Here is a 17,208-nt window from a genome sequence, read left to right as displayed (position 1 = left end):
TGTCAGTATATATGTCAGTAGACCCGTGTTGGGCAAACCTATGGCATGTGTGCCAGAGGGGGCTACTCCCCTGCTCCCTCTCCACTGCACCTGAGGACCTTTCTCCCATCACCCGCCCCTCTGCCCAGCAGCCCAATGGAAGCACTTCCTCCCTCCCCTGTCAGGGTTAAGGCAGGGGGCTTCATATGAGGCATGAGGGTACAGTTTGGGCACTCAGTCTCTAAAAGGTTCTCCATCACTGCAGTAGACTTTCCTATCAAAATGCTGGTTTGTCAGCCTCTAAATTAGTTTACATTTTTAGCATTTACTCCGCTAGTTACAGGGTTAACAGTTTCAAACAATCAGCAATCTCAGTTGACTCACTACTCATAGTGTTTAATGTGAACCACAAGACCAATTTTAGGGAGTTTCCTATAAATGTTTGTTCACATTCTACTGCATGTTTAGCAATTCTTCATATAGACACCACTTAATTTTTTTTTTAAGGAATCTTGTCCCCCTCCTCTTGAAATACTTCAGGTAATTTAGGGATTTATAGCTTTGAGAAGACAGAGGGAATGGAGAGCAAAGAGAATGGAATTGAAGCCGTGGTAATTAGGATACTGTGGTATATGGTATATCATAAAGAATTTAAAATTATATGTTAATTCAGTGACCTTGGGAATAGTCTTCCATAATGTCCCTTGGCAGCCTGTTCTAGTGCTTGGAGCACTCTACAGAAACCTTTTTACAAATCCAAATAAATTTTAGTATAATTTTTATAGTTTTCAGAATTAAAGATAAATATTTTTGTATCAACTAAGAACAAAGTAGAAGGAACATTCAAATAATTTTTGCATTCATCATTTATGACATTTTAAAAAATCTGATTTCCCTTTTAAGGTAAAGGCCGAGGCGCAAAAAAACGGAAAGTGTCTGGCTCTGAAAATGAAGGTGAATACAATCCTGGGAGGAAAACGGCCAAATCAACACCGGGCAAGGTAAACTATGTCTTTATTATTGAATATTATTATTCAAGATTGTCAGTGAGTGGTTGACTCAAACTGTTAGACTGTTTATTTTTCTGAAATCAAAGTGGTCCAGTTGGCAGTTCAGATCTTAGCCACTACAGTAGGCTGCTATCACTAGAGGTAGGAGAATTTTTTGGTTCCTTGGCAACTTTTAAATGGGTAAAAGTATTTTCATGAATTAAATAATTTGCTCATTTTGAATTTATATTTCATCTATGTTGAAGGTAAATGTATTTAGAATAGAAGTAATGCCCTCTTCTACACTATCCCTCTTATGGTGGTAGGTAGGTTCTGTGAAGTCAGGAAGACATACAGCTAGAAAGGCATCTTCTTGTTGTTCAATTGTGTCAATACTCCATGACCCTGTGGGCCATGTCACACCATTGCTGAGCATGGGGTTTTCATGGCAAAGTTACTGGAGTGCTTTGCCATTTCCTTCGCCTAGAAGACTATCTTAGAGATCATTTAATCCAACCCCTTATATTCCACATGAAGAAACTGAGACCCAGGGAAAAGTCACATAGTTAGGGACAGAGTATGGCTCCCTTATCCTTTGCAATACACCTGTTTGTATGTTACAAAAATATCCTCCTTTGTGACAAGTAAAGAAATGCTTTTTGAAAAAACTTTTACTTATTTAATAAGGACTCCAACAGAGATGGATGGGTAACATCAAGTGCTTTTTTTATATACAAGAGAAGAATCACAAAATATTTTATTAAGATTAAAAAACAATTAAAATTTCTCATCTCTTGTTGATTTTTGGTTTTATAATGCCCTTCATATAATTGGTAGTGTATACATTGGTACTTAACTATTTGTTTTTTTGCTTTCAAAACTGACATCTTTAGAAGAACTTGTGTAGTATTGATGACTTATAGATTTTCTCTACAGCCTTAACTTCACCATGCACTTCAGGTCTATGTTTACATTTTTCCACAGGGCATTTGCTTTCTGAGTGGCCTTACATACTCTCAAACTCAATGTTCAACACTGAACTTGCCATAACCCCATTCCCCAACCCTAAAAAATTCCAGCTTTTCCCCCAACTTTCCATTTCTACCCAGAAAGGAATCACTGTTCTTCTGAACTCCCAGGAAACTGTTTTCATCCCTAGTATCTCCATCTTCAAGTTCTTTATATTGTTAACAATATTTAACAAATTTTTAGCTCTCCCAGGGGCCCAACCTTCTCCACCAGATCTGTTAACATGACTATAATCCATATAGTTTTATAGATACTGTAATCCTGGGATACTGTTGATAGCATGGCTTGAGAGATTGCATCAAATGAATTACAAATACATATTCAAGTTTCTCCTTAAAAAACAGGTGTGTGTGATGATCAAGTCAACAAGATTAAAATATACATCCCTCACTTTGGGGAGATTTTTAGCAGAACCAGATATGCTAGGCTAGCAGTTACTGTGTTTGGATGGGGAATTTTACCTCTAAGAGACTACAGAATCCTAACCAGCTCTTATCTTTAACAAATGTGCATATGAAAAGCAGAAATAGGTGTGTTTTTCCAGGCATTCCAGTGGATCTTTGGATGCCAGGGGCCAGGGTAAGGTTCAGCCAAGAAAAGAGTTACAAAATGAGTTCCAGAACGAGTTACCAGGGTCTTAGAAATGGTTGAAGTCCCAAAAGATAGTTCCAGGAGAAGAAGTCTGGAAACCCCAAGCCCCCAAAAGCCTCTGCCACAGTAAAGAGAGTGTCTTGTTTTATGATTTATACTTCCCACCCCCCCAAGCTGCTCAAAAGGTCATCATCTCCTAGAGTCTTTTATCACCACAAAAGAAGATAGGAAAATGCCTCTCCACCCCCCACCCTCCCAACCCCTTTTCCTGGCATTGGACAGATGGATCATGTTAATTTATTTCTAGGGTGTTATGAGCTCATCTCTGTTGTTTTCTTCATCGCTTGCTTTTTCCTTGAAGGAAGAAGTAAGCCTGTATTTGTACCTATATCAGAGAAATCTGTGGTGAGTCCATCCACATTATAAGGTGTGCTCACTTCTTGAAAGAACAAAACTAGTGAATATGAAAGAAACTCTACTGCCCCATCTTGCAGATCATTTCTGCAGTCCCTTTACAAGGAGCCCAGGCACCCATTCCTGAGACCTTTATTCTGGCTTAAGTGTCTCTGGAGGTAGCCAGACTACAGTAAGATGTTGTTAACACATTCCCTTTGTGGCCACATTAGTTAGCAAACCAGATGCCAACAATACACCTAGTTGGTCATCAGTTCTAAGTAGTTCTTCCAAAAAAATTGTTTCTTTGATTTATCCCTTCTTTTTCATTTTTACTTCCACCAACTTAGCCCAGCATTCACCATCTGAAACAGCTTTGCTGACACCAGCCTCCCCACCTTTAAGTTAGTCCGGACACCATTCATCTTGTTAGACCTTTTTTTTCGCTTGTCACTCATCTTGTCAAATGGCTCCTTCTTGCCTTATAGGGCATCGTTTTCTTTTTCTTCAGGGTCCTGGTATGTTGTCTCTTCCTACTTATTCAATCTGAATTCTCACCAGGGCATAACAGGAACTGCTAGCTGTCAGTGGAGGTTTCCTCCTGCTTCTTATGCATCCATGTTCATTTTTACTGCCTAGACTTTGGCACTCCCCATACCTGAGGACACTCGTTCTTTCCATCTAACCCAAACTTTCCCCTCCCATAAGGCCCAGTTTGCCTATCGCACAGACTCCCTCAGCTGGAATGGACCTGTAAGAGTCTGACTTTGATTTGGCAGAGGAGCAAGTGGAGGACCATGTCCATGAAACCCGTAGTGACAACTCTAGCACTCAAGCGTTAGAATCACACAAGTTAGCAATTGATTATAAATTATTTTATGCTCATTTTCGTTATTTCTGGTATGTGCACAGTCTCTGGTTCTCCAAAAGCCTACATTCTATAAGGGCCCAAAGTGAAATAATAATGAAATAGGTAGTGAGGGTACCTTCCCTCCTGGGCCAGAGAATTCTTTATTTTGTAAGGTGCTTGTTAGTGATGGTACCTTAGGTATCTCAGCAGGACTACTTGCTTCTTCCCCAAGCCCAGTGTAAGAACCTAGACCTGCTTAAGGCAAGGGGGTGGAAGAAGAAGAATCTGTGAGATGTGGTTAGAGGGTTTACATAGGTATGTGTTGTCATCATCTTCTTAATAATGATAATCGCCAGCACTTATATAGCCATTTAAGGTTTGCCAAGCACTTTACAACATTTAATATTCACAGTGGCCCTGTGAAGTAGGTACTGTCATTATCCCTGTTTTATGATGAGGAAACTGAGATACATAGAGGGAAAGTGAATTAGCCAGGGTCATAGAACTGTCTAAGACAGGATTTGAACTCAAGTCTTTCCAATTCTAAGTCTCTTGCCATATACACTGTGCTACCTGGCTGCCTCTGGCTTGGTACTTGGACGTCCTAGGTCTTAATTCACTACTCTGGGCAAGTTTTATTTCCCAAATATATTGTAAGTTCTTTGCATATGAGAACATGACTTACACTATTTACATTTTGCCCAACAACAATGGGGATATTGGAGGGGTTTGATAGATGTTGCTGGCTTGGGGTTTTTCATTTGTTGGCCTTTAAAAGTGAATTGTGGGCGGTGACCATGTTCTAACTCTTCCCAGAGGCCAGCACATGTCTCCAGCTAGTGTCTGTGGGATAGCTGAAGCAGGGAGTTGCTTTCAGAGGAAAACATGATTTGTTTTCTTCATTGAATTTAAAGTTCTCTGCCTTTTAATAAAAACTCTAGATGCCATGGATGCTTCTAAATGTTAGATGGGATGTGAAGTCATTTTTCACAGATCATTAAATTGAGAGCTTTTCTTATTTTAATTCCTAGAAATCCAAGAAGGCATCCTTTGACCAGGACTCAGATGGAGACATCTTCCAGGCAGATTTTCCCCCTGAACCACCTTCTCTTCCTCGTACAGGTCGTGCCAGAAAAGAAGTAAAATATTTTGCAGAATCTGATGAAGATGTGGATTTTGCTATGTTTAATTAAGGTGCCCACTGAGCACTCAAACATTTTCAGCGACTACCTTGTGTTGTCCTTTTGTCTTTTCTGTCGCAGACTTTTGTACATTTGGCTTATTTTACTGTGATGATGTAATAGATGGTTTTTATTATTGTGTGTAGGCCTTTTAACATTTTGTTCTTACACATACAGTTTTATGCCCTTTTTTACTCATTGAAATGTCATGTATTGTCTGATTGGCTTGTAGAGATGTTCTAGGCTGCTGTGCTCAAGCACACATTTTAATTGTCATGGTTGCAGACTAAAGACCTGCTTTTTGAAATGAAATTTAAACATTAAAAATGGAACTGTGTTTTCTGTCTCTTTAATGAAGCTCAAACTGAAGCTCCCACACACCTTTAAAATAAATATATTTTATTCTTTGCCAGGAGACTCCATGGAAAAAGGTAAACAGTTTATATGAACATAGAAAGCATTGTTAAACAATCTCAATGTACAAACAGAGCCAGTGAAGGTACGTCACAGACTTCCTAAAATATTGGGGGAAAAAAATCCACTAGTGCTTAAATGAGACCTAAGAAACTGACCCTTTTTTCTGTTAACCACTCGATCACAGCCAAAAGAGACAGATTCTCTGCCCGGGCCTTTGGGAATTTGTGATGGCTCCTTCACATCAAGGAGGTTGGAAAATCCCCACCCCTGGCATGACTCACAAAGGAGAGGTGGTTGGCCAGCCTACTTGTTGTCCAGTGACTTTCCCTAAAGGCTTGTGAACAGGTAAACAAAGATACCCCAACACTGAAGAGCGTTTCTGCCTCGTAGGCTCTTTCCTGTGAAGACAGAGACCCTCTTCTCCCTCAGTGGTGTCCTTCTGTCGGCAAACAAGTAAGAAACCACTTCTCATTTAAAGTGACACGAACAGTGGGACAATGGCAGTGACGCTGACACACAAGTCCGTTCTGCTGGGGCGGCGCCGTTGTCGGGGGGGGGGGGGTAGAGGGCGGCAACACGGATTCCAAGATGCAGTTTGAGACATTGAAAAGAGAGCAAGGACAAGTTTCCATACAAACTCCACCCGAAACCTTCTCGACCTCTCTTCCCTGGATGTACGTTCCAGGCTACTCTGATACCCGGGGGGTCTGGAGCGGTCTGCAAGTGCCAGACCGCGTCTCTTTAGTCCTTCTTAACTGGGCGTGTCCAGTCGCCTCATTTTTTCACAACCTCCGTGTCGTGGTTATGTGGGGTTTGCAAGACCAGGGAAGCACCAAACATCCAGGTGAGAAAGAGCGGAGCCACCCGTCTGTATGGACAAAGTCCTTCAAACTCTAGCCGGGGTTTCAATCAGGTGGAATTGGGCTTGTCATGCAATCTTGAGTGTTGAGAAGAGAAAACAGAAGCCGTTAACTAATTTCTGGTTGCATGAAATGGCTGATTTAAAAATTTTTAAGTCTGTATTTCTAGTTAGGAATCAAACAGTGAGGAGTATATATATGTGTATATATATATATTTATATATTGGTACATATGAAAACTTCTTGGTCCTTCTTGAATTTTAATATATCTTTTCAGTCCCAAAACTAAGCAGCAGTAAAAAAAAAAATTTTTTTTCTTGCTTTTTAAATCCGGGAACAGAAGGTAGGGGGAATGTCAGAAGTGACTGAAAAATGTCTTATTGCACCAGTGGGGACTGGCCGACCCCACTGTTCTCCACGGAGCTGGGTGAGATGCTAGGACTGTGCTCTGCTGTATTGCCACTGGAGCTTGGGGTCAGGGGTTCATGTCCTTCGGAATTCTCCAGCATTTCCTGAATGAGGGGGGGCATTGAGCCGGGGATTTCCATCTTCAATGTAATCACACGTTCTGCACCTTTGAAAAGAAACAGAAATATGCTGAAGTCACACCGTTCAGCCGTGTCCATCGTCCAGGCACTCTGGCCAGCGTGAGGACCCCTCTTCTGTCCTACCCAATTCTGCCAGGGAAGAGTCCGGTCAGGAAATGTGAGCCAGCAGATGCCAGCTCATCTGTGAAGGGACCGCGAATGACGAGCAAACGGCCCGAGAAGCATGGCACACATGATTCTCTGCAGTGACTCCTCCTTTTGGAGTGGTAGGGGAGGATTTGTGCACTACTTAATGCGCTTTTTTCCTATTCTTTAAAGAGAGGCAATAACTAGTAGAGCTTCTCAACTTAGAAGCCAACACAAGGCAGAAAATGGTCAAATAAATAACTTGCCCAAAGTGTCAGCCTTAACCCCAGGAATTTCACAACTTCAGTTCCCTTATTTAGAGTTTCTTAATTCTTACAAACCACATAAATTCAGAAAAACAGGTAGAAGGTCTGACCCAGAGTGATGTGTGCGATATGCTCAACCCTGCCCTCAAGACTTTAGATCTCTGGACTTCCAACAGCACCCAAAAAGAGGTGTTAAAAGAGAAAGGACCAGGGGCAGCTGGGTGGTGCAGGGGATAAAGAGCCAAGCCAGGAGACAGGAAGTCTGATCTCAGACGCCTCCCAGCTGGGTGACTGGGCAAGCCACTGCCCCCATCCAGCCCTTACTGCTCCACTTTCTCTTATTACGAAGCCAGCAAATGGAACATATAATAGGCCTTAAGGGGGAAATCATGTAGTTCATTTATGTATGTAAGAATTCTGACCTAGAGATGAGTTCTTCATTCCCATTTCCATGGAGTAACCCCAGAGTGGATTCCAGAGCCCTTGGAGCTCCTTCATCTTACAGGGGAGGTGGGGATTTTCCTTCAGGTGAAACGGTAACAGGAGAGCCAGGATTCAAACCCAGGACTCTCCCACTCTGAATCAATCCCAAGGCTTCACCTTGCCCCAGATACAATGATTACAGTAGAAACACTTGACAATGGTTCTTCTTTCCAAGAACTCATCCTTCTAGGTACAGAGATCTATGGATTAGCTCAGAATGGGTTCATCTCCTTTGGGGTATCTCCCCCCTGAAGAATTTGGTGTTAACTGAATAAAAAAAGTTCTGTCTCACCCTGGGCATGGAAACTTCCACTTCATAGACCTGAAAAAGTGTTGCCTAATGAGGTGGTACCTGGTCCAACCCAGAAGGTTCCCATGAGCTGAAGAGCAGCCCCTTGAGGCAGGTAATGAGCCTGCTGCCCCCAGGCACTTCCCTAAACCCAGGAGGACATGCTATTTATTCTCTCCTGTTTATGGGTGTCCAGAAACAAATGAGCCTGGAACAGAGAGTACTGCTGAACAGATGGTCAAATGAATCAAGGGAGAAATGAAAGCTGTACCAGGGACCCCAACTTGCAGTCCATCTGTTTGGGGGTTCAGGTCCACTCTTGGCTCTCAGCTTTTTGGTTCTACCATATTCATACCAGCTATGGAACCTTGGGAGAGTTCTGGGAAAGAAGAATCACCATCAAGTGTTTTTACTGTAAACTCCTCCTTTCTAGCCTTCAGCTCTTCACCTGCAAAATGGTTCTTTCTAGCCCAAGAATATATGGGTTTTCCATGAACAATGTGTGAAAAACTAGAAAGAAATGGACAAAACAAGGGAATTAATATGGGGGCAGAGAATGGGCTCAAAGGTAGGAAGACAAGTTTGCTTCCTGGCTCAGGCACCTTCTAGCTGTGTGATCCCAAGCAAGGCCCTTCACCCCGGACTGCCTCAGTGCCCTCTACTGTAAAATGGGGATAAAAATAACCCCACTTTACAGAGTTGCTATAAGGATCAAATGCGATAAGAGCAACAAATTGCTTTGCAAATGTTCAAGCACTCTGCAAATGACCGTTTATTAGCTATCATGAAAGTTATAACATTAAGCACCTTCCTTCCAGAACACCAAAGAATCTTTCTTTTTTTCCTTTCAGATTCTTATTTCTCCAGCCTAGTTCTCTGAATTTTAGTGTTCTCAATGTTCTGTTGCAATGATGTGCCATCGGTCAGCCTTGACAGATGTTTAAACAATATTTTCATTTTTTTCATCTTGGGTCAATAAGCATTTACCAGTTCTCTGATGCTAAACAAAAGTCCCCGTTCTCTGAGAGCCTGCGTCCTCACCCTTCTTCCTCTCTCTTTTATCCTTATCTTTCCTCTTTGGCCTGGGAGCTCCCCATCAGGACCTGCGGATACAACAGGCAGTCCAGAAGAACCCTCTGTCAGAGAAGAGGAGCCTGACCACAGCATCAAAGCCGGGGCTTAAGAGACTCCGGGCCAGCTTTATGTCACCCTGAGGAGAAGGCTCGGGGTTTTAGAATGGTCACAGAACTGGCTGTTCTGGCTTATTGCAAGAGAAAAGCAACCTACGATGCCCTACCTTTTGCACTAATGCTGCGGAGATCTGTGATTTTCATAAGGATCTTTGGAAACATGTGAGGCTTGTTGGGGCGTCTCTTTCTGATGTAAATCTTCAGGGCTTCCAGCAATGGTTCTTGTAGCTTATCCACTTTTGTTGGTTCTTCAAGGTCCTGACGGTCTGGAGACCAGGAAGAAAGGGTAGTTATTGGGGAGGGAGTGGGGCAAGGCTCTGATTTCAGTCATCTGGGGTCAAACCAGCTGGGTGTCCATTGTTTACAGGATCTCCTCCACAGCGCCCCAAATCAGTTCCCACGTTCACTCCCTCTTGGCTTTACGTGATCGCTCCTCTTAAAGCCCAAACAGAAACTTGGCCCCTCTACATCCAGGGGTGCAGGCCCTTTTTACCTTCAGAAGGCAGGGGCCAAGCGGAAAATTGGATGAAAGAGCACAGAAAGGAAGCCAAATTCTGCTTTTTCTGTATCTTCCCCCAATCTTCCTTCCTTCCCAGGGGGTAACTGGTTTAAGTGGACTACCTCTACTGGCCGGAAGATGGCAGTACGGAACCAAGAGACCACAAACCTCTGCCTGCTTTAAGGAAGGAAGCTCCTCCATTAAAGCCATTATTATTTCTTTAACCATTTGTGATCTAGTTTCTTGGAAATGCCAAGGCCTCCCTCTACCGGGGCACCCCTGAGCCGAGGGGCTCAAGGGCTTGGCACACCTCCTCGACGATTCATTTAATATCACACTGAAATTCACCAAGCCGGCAACAGAGCACTCGACAATGGCACAACATGGAATGAAAAAAGAAAAAGGCCGGAGGACTCAACCAAATAGCGTTTCGGGATCTTTGAGGAGGAGAAGGAGCGTAGGGGAGAAGCAAACCAACGAGAGTCCGGATGCTCCTGCTCCGACTGGGGTAGAGAGGTAGATGAGGAGCATCCTTCCTCATCAAGCACAGGGGACCTGGCTGGGCGTACCTCCACAGATTAAGCAGATGGCACTAAGAAGGCCTGTTTCTGTATCATCCATTTCCAAAGGCAGGAGCTGATTGGCAAAGGTGAACACCAGATCGGTGAGGGGTCCAAAGCCGGCATTGTGCATCTGGGTTCGGTTCAGGGTAAGGCCGTCGGAGAAAGTCATCGTGTCTTGTTCGGGGGTGTATCTTGTGCAGATTCTAAGAATCTGTGGGGGAAAATGAACAGTTTGGGAAGGAAACGATCAAAGAAACACTTTCTAGAATGGGATCCAATGATAACAACACATTTGTAGGGACAAAGATCTAGAACACGAAGGGAAATAATGGGGGGAAAAGATACCGCTGGAACTCATACTGTATTACAAAGTAGCAGTCCGCAAAACTCGTATCAAATGAGAAGCTCTTAGCACAGAAGGCGCCTAACAAATGCCTGTTTTCTTCCCTCTCTTCCTTCTCCATAGGTTAAAAAATAGAAAATACATCAGTAGAACAGATTACCCAATGAAACTGGAGGTAATGGAACTTAATAACCCGGTATTCTATAAACTCCAAATGATAAGGATTGCAGGGGACACTGGAAGGCATTAGACCAATATTTTATGCCGTACGCCATTATCAATTCAAAATGGAAACTTGACCTACATATTAGAGATCATATTAAAATACGTAGAGAAAAAGGCCACCCACCCTTAGTGCCCTGCACAGAAAGGAATTCTTCACTAAACACGGTGAGAGTCAGTTACAAAAGACCAGATGATTAACTTTGAATATGTGAAACAAAAGCTTTTGCATGAACAAAATGAATGTATCTAGGACGAGAGAGGCAGCCAACTGGGGGAAAAAATCTTCCTTGGGTAAGAGTTTAGAGTCGTGTGTGTGTGTGTTTGTGTGTGTGTGTGTGTGTGTGTGTGTGAGAGAGAGAGAGAGAGAGACAGACAGACAGACAGACAGACAGACGGAGTGAGAGAGGGAGGAAAAAGAGACAGAGAGAGAGAGAGAAAGAAAGAAAGAGCACAAGAGAGGAATGGAGGGAGGGAGAGAGAATACTAAGAAATATTTAAGACCACAAGTTAAGCCCCCAAAGGATATGAATACCTTTAAAAATAAGAACTTAAAACTATTAATAACCATAGGAAAAAGATGTTCCAAATCACAAATAAGAGTAATGCCAGTCTGGACTTTTGGAAGGAATTCTTCCTCACAGGAAGACCTCAACCAGCCTACTTCGTATACCCAAATGACAAGAAAGTGGATTAGTCAAGCCTCTTCCTTAGAATGGATTCATGGTTGAGCAGCTAGAAGGAGAACCCAAGTTTTAAGATCTACCTGACCTCCCCAAAGCATAAATGGTGTGACTGACTTCCACTCTCCCATGGATCTAACCTATCAGCTGTATCAGTCACCTCACTGGTCATTTCACCTCAGCTAGAAGATATCCTCATCCTTCCCTAACCTCCTTAGGATAGAGCCCACGATTTCCAAAAGCAGTTCATTTTCAATAACAATAATTGTTAGAAAAAAATTTCCCATTATCAGGTGTAATGAATCGACCTCTTTTTAGTCTCTACTATTGCTTGTGGTATTGTCTTCTGGGGCCTAAAAGAACAAGTCTAATCCCTCTTCCATGACAGTCCTTCAAATATAGGCCATTTTCTCTTTTTCAGGTTAAAAATGTCCAATTTCAAGGGTTCAAGACCGTTTACATCTGTGTTCCAAAAGCCTTTTCCTTCCTTTGCGCCCCAACTCACATAACATTTTCCTCCACAATATGTTTGCTTATAGACTTTCCATCCAAAAGAAATCACATCTTCCATCTAAATGCTTCCATCATACCATACTTAGTTGTCCATCTGATTCTACACAACAAAAATGCAGAGAATCGTCATGCTTTTCAGGGCAGAGCTGGGGACGTGTTCTACCTTTGCATCCATAGCACACTGGGGAATTTAAAGAGTTACCTTCCTTGGGCAATGGAAAGTCATGAGGTAGGTGTGGATAGTCTGTAACAAACAAAGTTGCTACCAAAAAAAAAACAACTAAAGGAAAAGAAATGCATGACTAAAAAAATAAGGTGGATGGGTTAGACAGTGAGAATGAGAAAGCCAAAGGATGCCAAGAGAAAGCAAGAGAAAGCTGAACACATCGGATGAACCTTCTGTGGCAGTGACAGGAAGACATGAATAAGAGCCAGGAAGGATGGAAAAGCATGGAAGGACCATGATCTGCCTCACTGGAGGAATGAAAATGCAGTCATGGAGGCATTGGAATATTCCAGCACCCAACATTTGCCCTGGATGTAGACACATATTTAATAAATAAAGGTGGATTCTTTCAATAGATTTCCTGTTCCTTACACTCAAAATTCCTACATCTTAGTGATTTAGTGAACAGCCGGTGGGAGATTTCTATGGCTGAAAAGAATTTGAACCTAGTGGTCATACAACTGGCAATGAATCATCTCAGACTTAGCTGGCCTGATCTTTAGATAATAGTCATAAAACCAGTCTGTATTCAAAGGGTTTGCGGCTTGATAAGACCCACCATCAACCAATCAATCGACAAACATTTGTTAAATGCCAGTTCTGTGCCAGAGGTGTTCCACATGCTGAGAATACAAAAGCAAAAATGGAGCATTCTCTGCTCTCAAAGAGCTTATGTTCTAATAAGAGAAACAGTGTGTGTTTATGTGTGTGTGTGTAGACAGAGAAGACAATTCGCATCTGGAGCAATCAGGTAAAGACCTGCTCCAGAAAGTGGCCTTTGAGCTAAGCTTTTAGGGAAACTGAGGATTCTTAGAGAAGGGACTCCATTCCAGGTAGAGGGGACTGCCTATGTAAAGTTATGGAGATAGAGATGGAATAACCTGAGAAGAGCAGCAAGAAGGCCAGTTGGGTTAAAGTGAAGAATGACTGAAGGAAAAAACCAATATGGCTGAAAATCTAGGTGGGAGTCCATTTGAGAAGGACTTTAAATCTCACTCAAACAGGGAAGTAACCTAGTCAGAACTGTGCTTCAACAATATCCCACTGGCAGCTTCTGCAGATAGATTAGAGAGGGAAGGACCTTGGGGCAGGGAGACCCATTAGTTGGAGATTCCAATACTCCAGGCTTACAGGAAGACAGAGAGAGACAGAAGAGGCTGAGAATGAGAGAGGGGAGGGAAAGAGAAGTAAGAGGGGGAAAGGGAGAAAGAGACAGACAGAGAGAAAGAGAAAAGGAAACAGACACAGAGAGAAAAAAGACAGAGAGGAGATGGAGACAGAGAGACAGAAAGAGACTCAGAGGAGAGAGAGAGAAATAGAAATAGAAAGAAAAAAGTGAGTGAGAGAGACAGACGAGGGGGAGGGAGAGAGAAAAAAGAGAGAGGATGTGGAGACAGAGAGAAGATAGAGAAAAGAGAGACAGAGAAAGAGACTTAGAGGAGATAGAGAACTAGAGATAGAGAGAAAAAGTGAGAGACAGAGAGAGGGGGGAAAGAGAAGAAAGGAAAAAAAGAGGCACAGAGGAGACAGAGACGGAGAGAAATAGCACCAGCTATCTGGTGGAGTCTGATCCCAGACTACCTTGAGACATTGGCTGCTTCTTCTGTTTGCTTCTCTTTCCCTGGGTGTAGAGAACTAAACAAGGATGCCAAGATATCCATTTCTAGCTTTGGGGGTAGTCCCTTGAGTCTAAGAACTCAGAAACTCCTGGGTTCATGAGATGGAAGACTGGCTGCCACCTAATGGAAGGAGTTATTGGCAATAACAGACCCCTTCTGGCCATACAAAGCCATTTAAATGGCAGCAGGGAGGGGGCAGCTGAGTGGCTCAGTCGATTGAGAGACAGGCCTAGAGACAAGAGGTCTTGGGTTCAAATCTGACCTCAGACACTTTCTAGCTCTCCAGTACACATTCTCCTATTCCACCAATGGTTGCTTGCTTTAAGATGGTAGCTCACATTTACATGGAGCTTTAAGGTTTTAAAAATAATCTCACAAGAATCTTGGGAGGTCTGTAGCCTCGACAGATAGGGTAAGTGAATTAGCTAAGAGCCCAAAGCTAATATCCACACAGAACTTGCAGATGAGAGAAACTGTGCTTGGGATGCAGTCATGATTTGCCCAGGTTTCCACTGCTATTTAGTGCTTGAGTTAAGATGGAGCCCAAAGACTGTCAACTCCCTATCTGGTACTCAGTCCCCTTGATGTGATTTTTAAGGGCTTATTTTAGTGCAGCTGCACTTTAAAATAGTCTAACATGATGACCACATTTAGTAATCACTGAACAAATCTAAGGTTTTTGGGAAAGGACCCATCCAGGTACCATAACTCTCTTTTTTTAAACCTTTTACCTTCAGTTCTAGAATTGATACTGTGTTCGTTCCAAGACAGAAGAGCAGTAAGGCCTATGCAATTGGAGTTAAATGACTTGCCCAGAGTCACACAGCTAGGACATGTCTGAGGTCAAATTTGAACCCAGGATCTCCTGTCTCCAGGTCTGACTTTCAATCCACTGAGCCACCCAGCTCTCCCTTCTCCTTCATTCTCCTCATTGGAATCATCAAGACCCAAGGCCAGGGAAAGGACTTATTGAGTAAGAAATCAAGGCACAAGAAATCTTTGGAGTACCAAATGAGGAAAGCAGTGGAAGATTATGCCAACACAACCTCTTCAAGTTCAAAAAATAATTCTTGGGGTAGAGGAAAGCTAGGGGACTCCGTGGATGGAGAGCCAGGCCTAGAGACAGGAGATCCTGGCTGCAAATCTGTCCTTAGACACTTCCTAGCTATGTGACCCTGGACAAGTCACTTAACCCCCATTGCCTAGCCCTTACTGCTCTTCTGCCTTAGAACCAATACATAGTATTGATACAAATACAGAAGGTAAGGGTTTAAAATAAATAAAAATGATGCTAATCCTCAATGATGCAGCTCTACGATGAGCTCTATGATGGCCAGAACTTGGACTCTACAATTTTAGAGTCAGTTTTGTTTGAATGGGGATGGGCAGACAACTTTCCCGAAGAAACAAAAGTGGATTCAAGCTCTGCCCAGCCAGCAGACCCTTAGCATCCCCAAGACCATTCTGTTTCTCAAGAGAAACCAAACATTTGATTTCTGTCACACCACAGTCAAATGCCACTGGCAGAGCCACAGTTCTCTTTCTTGACTCAAATGCCCTTTGTTTGAAAGAATGATATTTTCTCTGGAAACATCTCCATGCAGACCCTGTGAGTTGGCTAAAAATAGCATAAGCTCCCCAGACTTGCCCAAGGGGGTCCTCATCCCATGGGAGGATCCTCCTGACAGGAGGTCTATTCATCTACAACATTAATCCCGCTCCAAGATAAAAGGGCCATCTTGACTTTTGGCAATGGCCAACCAATGAGGGGTCGAGGGGCCAAAACCCAGGAGTCAGAAAGTGCAGCAGGAGGGATCCTGAGCTAAGACTCTGGCTATAGTCCCATTGCCATAACACATCAACATTCATAAATCTTCTCACAATAGTCTTTTAAAAGAAATTAAAAGTCTGCCACTCCCATCTTCCCAATGAGAAGACTCAGCCCCAGAGAGGTGGAGGGCCATTAACACAGCTCTTAGAGTTCAAAGCCAATGTCTCTCATCTCACAAATATACAACAAAGTCTAGGTAAGATCTGTAGGGTCTCATTCGGGGAAGCATGTCAAGTTTTTGTGATAACAGAAGTGGTATGGTTCATAGAGAGCTAAGTTCAAGTCTCATTGACTAACTGTGGGACTGGACATTTCTCAGTGTCATGAGGCACTAGTCTGTAGATCACATAAGAATTGCTGGTATGCATCAGAGGAAGGAGTTTCCACACCAGGAGTCTTCTACTTGGATGAAATGATGGGTCAAGAGCAAAAGGAATGAAAATTACACTTCTAAATGATTCCTAAAGTTCTCACCACCATCCTAGAATAGACTGGAAGCTTCTCAAGGGCAAGATCTGGGTCTATGTCTAGTAATTATTCTTATGCCAAAATGGTTGGTCCAGTATTATGTATCTGTCCAAGAGGTACTTAAAAACATGGAATTCCTTCCATGGTGTGGTCCACCAGAAAGAGCACCTACTCTGGGATCAGAAGACCCAAGTTCAAATCCTTGGGCAAGTCCAACCTTCCAAGGTCTCCATTTCTTCATCTATAAAATGAGGGAGTTGGATTAGCTGACTTCTGAGTTCCCAGCCAGCTCTAGAGCTATCGAATCGTATAACCCCATGAGAGGGTTGACCCAGATGGTCTTGGAGGTACCATTATTCAGTTCTACTTGGTGTCTACTTGGTGGCCACACGATGATGGGAATGCAGTTTGGCATCTCTGTTTTACTGATAAAGGAACCTCCTTCACACAGGAAGGTGACTTCATTTGACCCATTTACAAGGTGCAGGCATGCCCAAAACAAGAATGAAGTGGAATGGGCTGCCTCAGGGGGTAGTGGGCTTCCCTTCACTTAAGGTCTTCAGACGAAGGCTGGGCAATCCCCTCTCATGTGGAAGGATATGGAAGGGATTCTTCTTCAGGCACAGGTTGGTTCCAACTCTGAGATCCTGAGAGTTAGAGAAACAAAGCACTTTCCTGGAAGGCCAGTGAGTCATTTGCCAAAACATTTTCTTGCTCAGCTGAATTTTCACCAACACCTCCCTGCCTGCTTAGAATGGAAAACCTCATGTATTCCTGGGTTTTATGAGCTACTGTGGGATTCTCTCTGGCAAAGGAGACTCAGCTCCAGCCTGAATTTACAATTCAGAGGAAAGGCGCAATCTGTGCTATCAGCATTAGAGAGTAGCATTTCATTCCACTCTGTAGAAGGGGTGATGAGGAGCTCGGTCCTGTTGGGAGAGTAGGGAACAATCTGGCTTTTTCAACCTAGAGCCTAAACAGGAGGGGCTTGTTTTCTGAGTCTCCAAAACTAAGCCTTCCTGTTTACATGTGTCTCTGGATATTCTGTTC

At 43.1% G+C, this 17,208-nt stretch overlaps 2 protein-coding genes across 6 annotated transcripts in view; one reads left to right on the top strand and one right to left on the bottom strand.

The window, feature by feature from the left end:
* Nucleotides 1-5,349, top strand: part of TOP2B (DNA topoisomerase II beta) — an 88,853-nt gene extending 83,504 nt beyond the window's left edge. For both annotated transcript variants that reach the window (XM_007505183.3, XM_007505182.3), the window contains exons 35-36: nucleotides 883-980; nucleotides 4,863-5,349. In XM_007505183.3, the coding sequence (XP_007505245.1) occupies nucleotides 883-980; nucleotides 4,863-5,024 (260 nt within the window). In that variant the 3' untranslated portion in view covers nucleotides 5,025-5,349. The remainder of the gene's footprint in view (nucleotides 1-882; nucleotides 981-4,862) is intronic.
* A 45-nt stretch (nucleotides 5,350-5,394) lies between these two features.
* Nucleotides 5,395-17,208, bottom strand: part of RARB (retinoic acid receptor beta) — an 865,852-nt gene continuing 854,038 nt past the window's right edge. For all 4 annotated transcript variants that reach the window (XM_016426470.2, XM_001369850.4, XM_007505179.3 and 1 more), the window contains 3 exons: nucleotides 10,260-10,464; nucleotides 9,299-9,457; nucleotides 5,395-6,863 (listed from right to left, as the gene is read on the bottom strand). In XM_016426470.2, coding sequence (XP_016281956.1) covers nucleotides 6,667-6,863; nucleotides 9,299-9,457; nucleotides 10,260-10,464 — 561 coding nt within the window. In that variant the 3' untranslated portion in view covers nucleotides 5,395-6,666. The remainder of the gene's footprint in view (nucleotides 6,864-9,298; nucleotides 9,458-10,259; nucleotides 10,465-17,208) is intronic.

Source organism: Monodelphis domestica, chromosome 5 (genome assembly GCF_027887165.1).
Source record: "Monodelphis domestica isolate mMonDom1 chromosome 5, mMonDom1.pri, whole genome shotgun sequence".
Lineage (NCBI taxonomy): Eukaryota > Metazoa > Chordata > Mammalia > Didelphimorphia > Didelphidae > Monodelphis > Monodelphis domestica.
The sequence above is the reverse complement of the archived record's forward strand: the minus strand, read 5'-3'. Positions and strand labels throughout refer to the sequence as shown.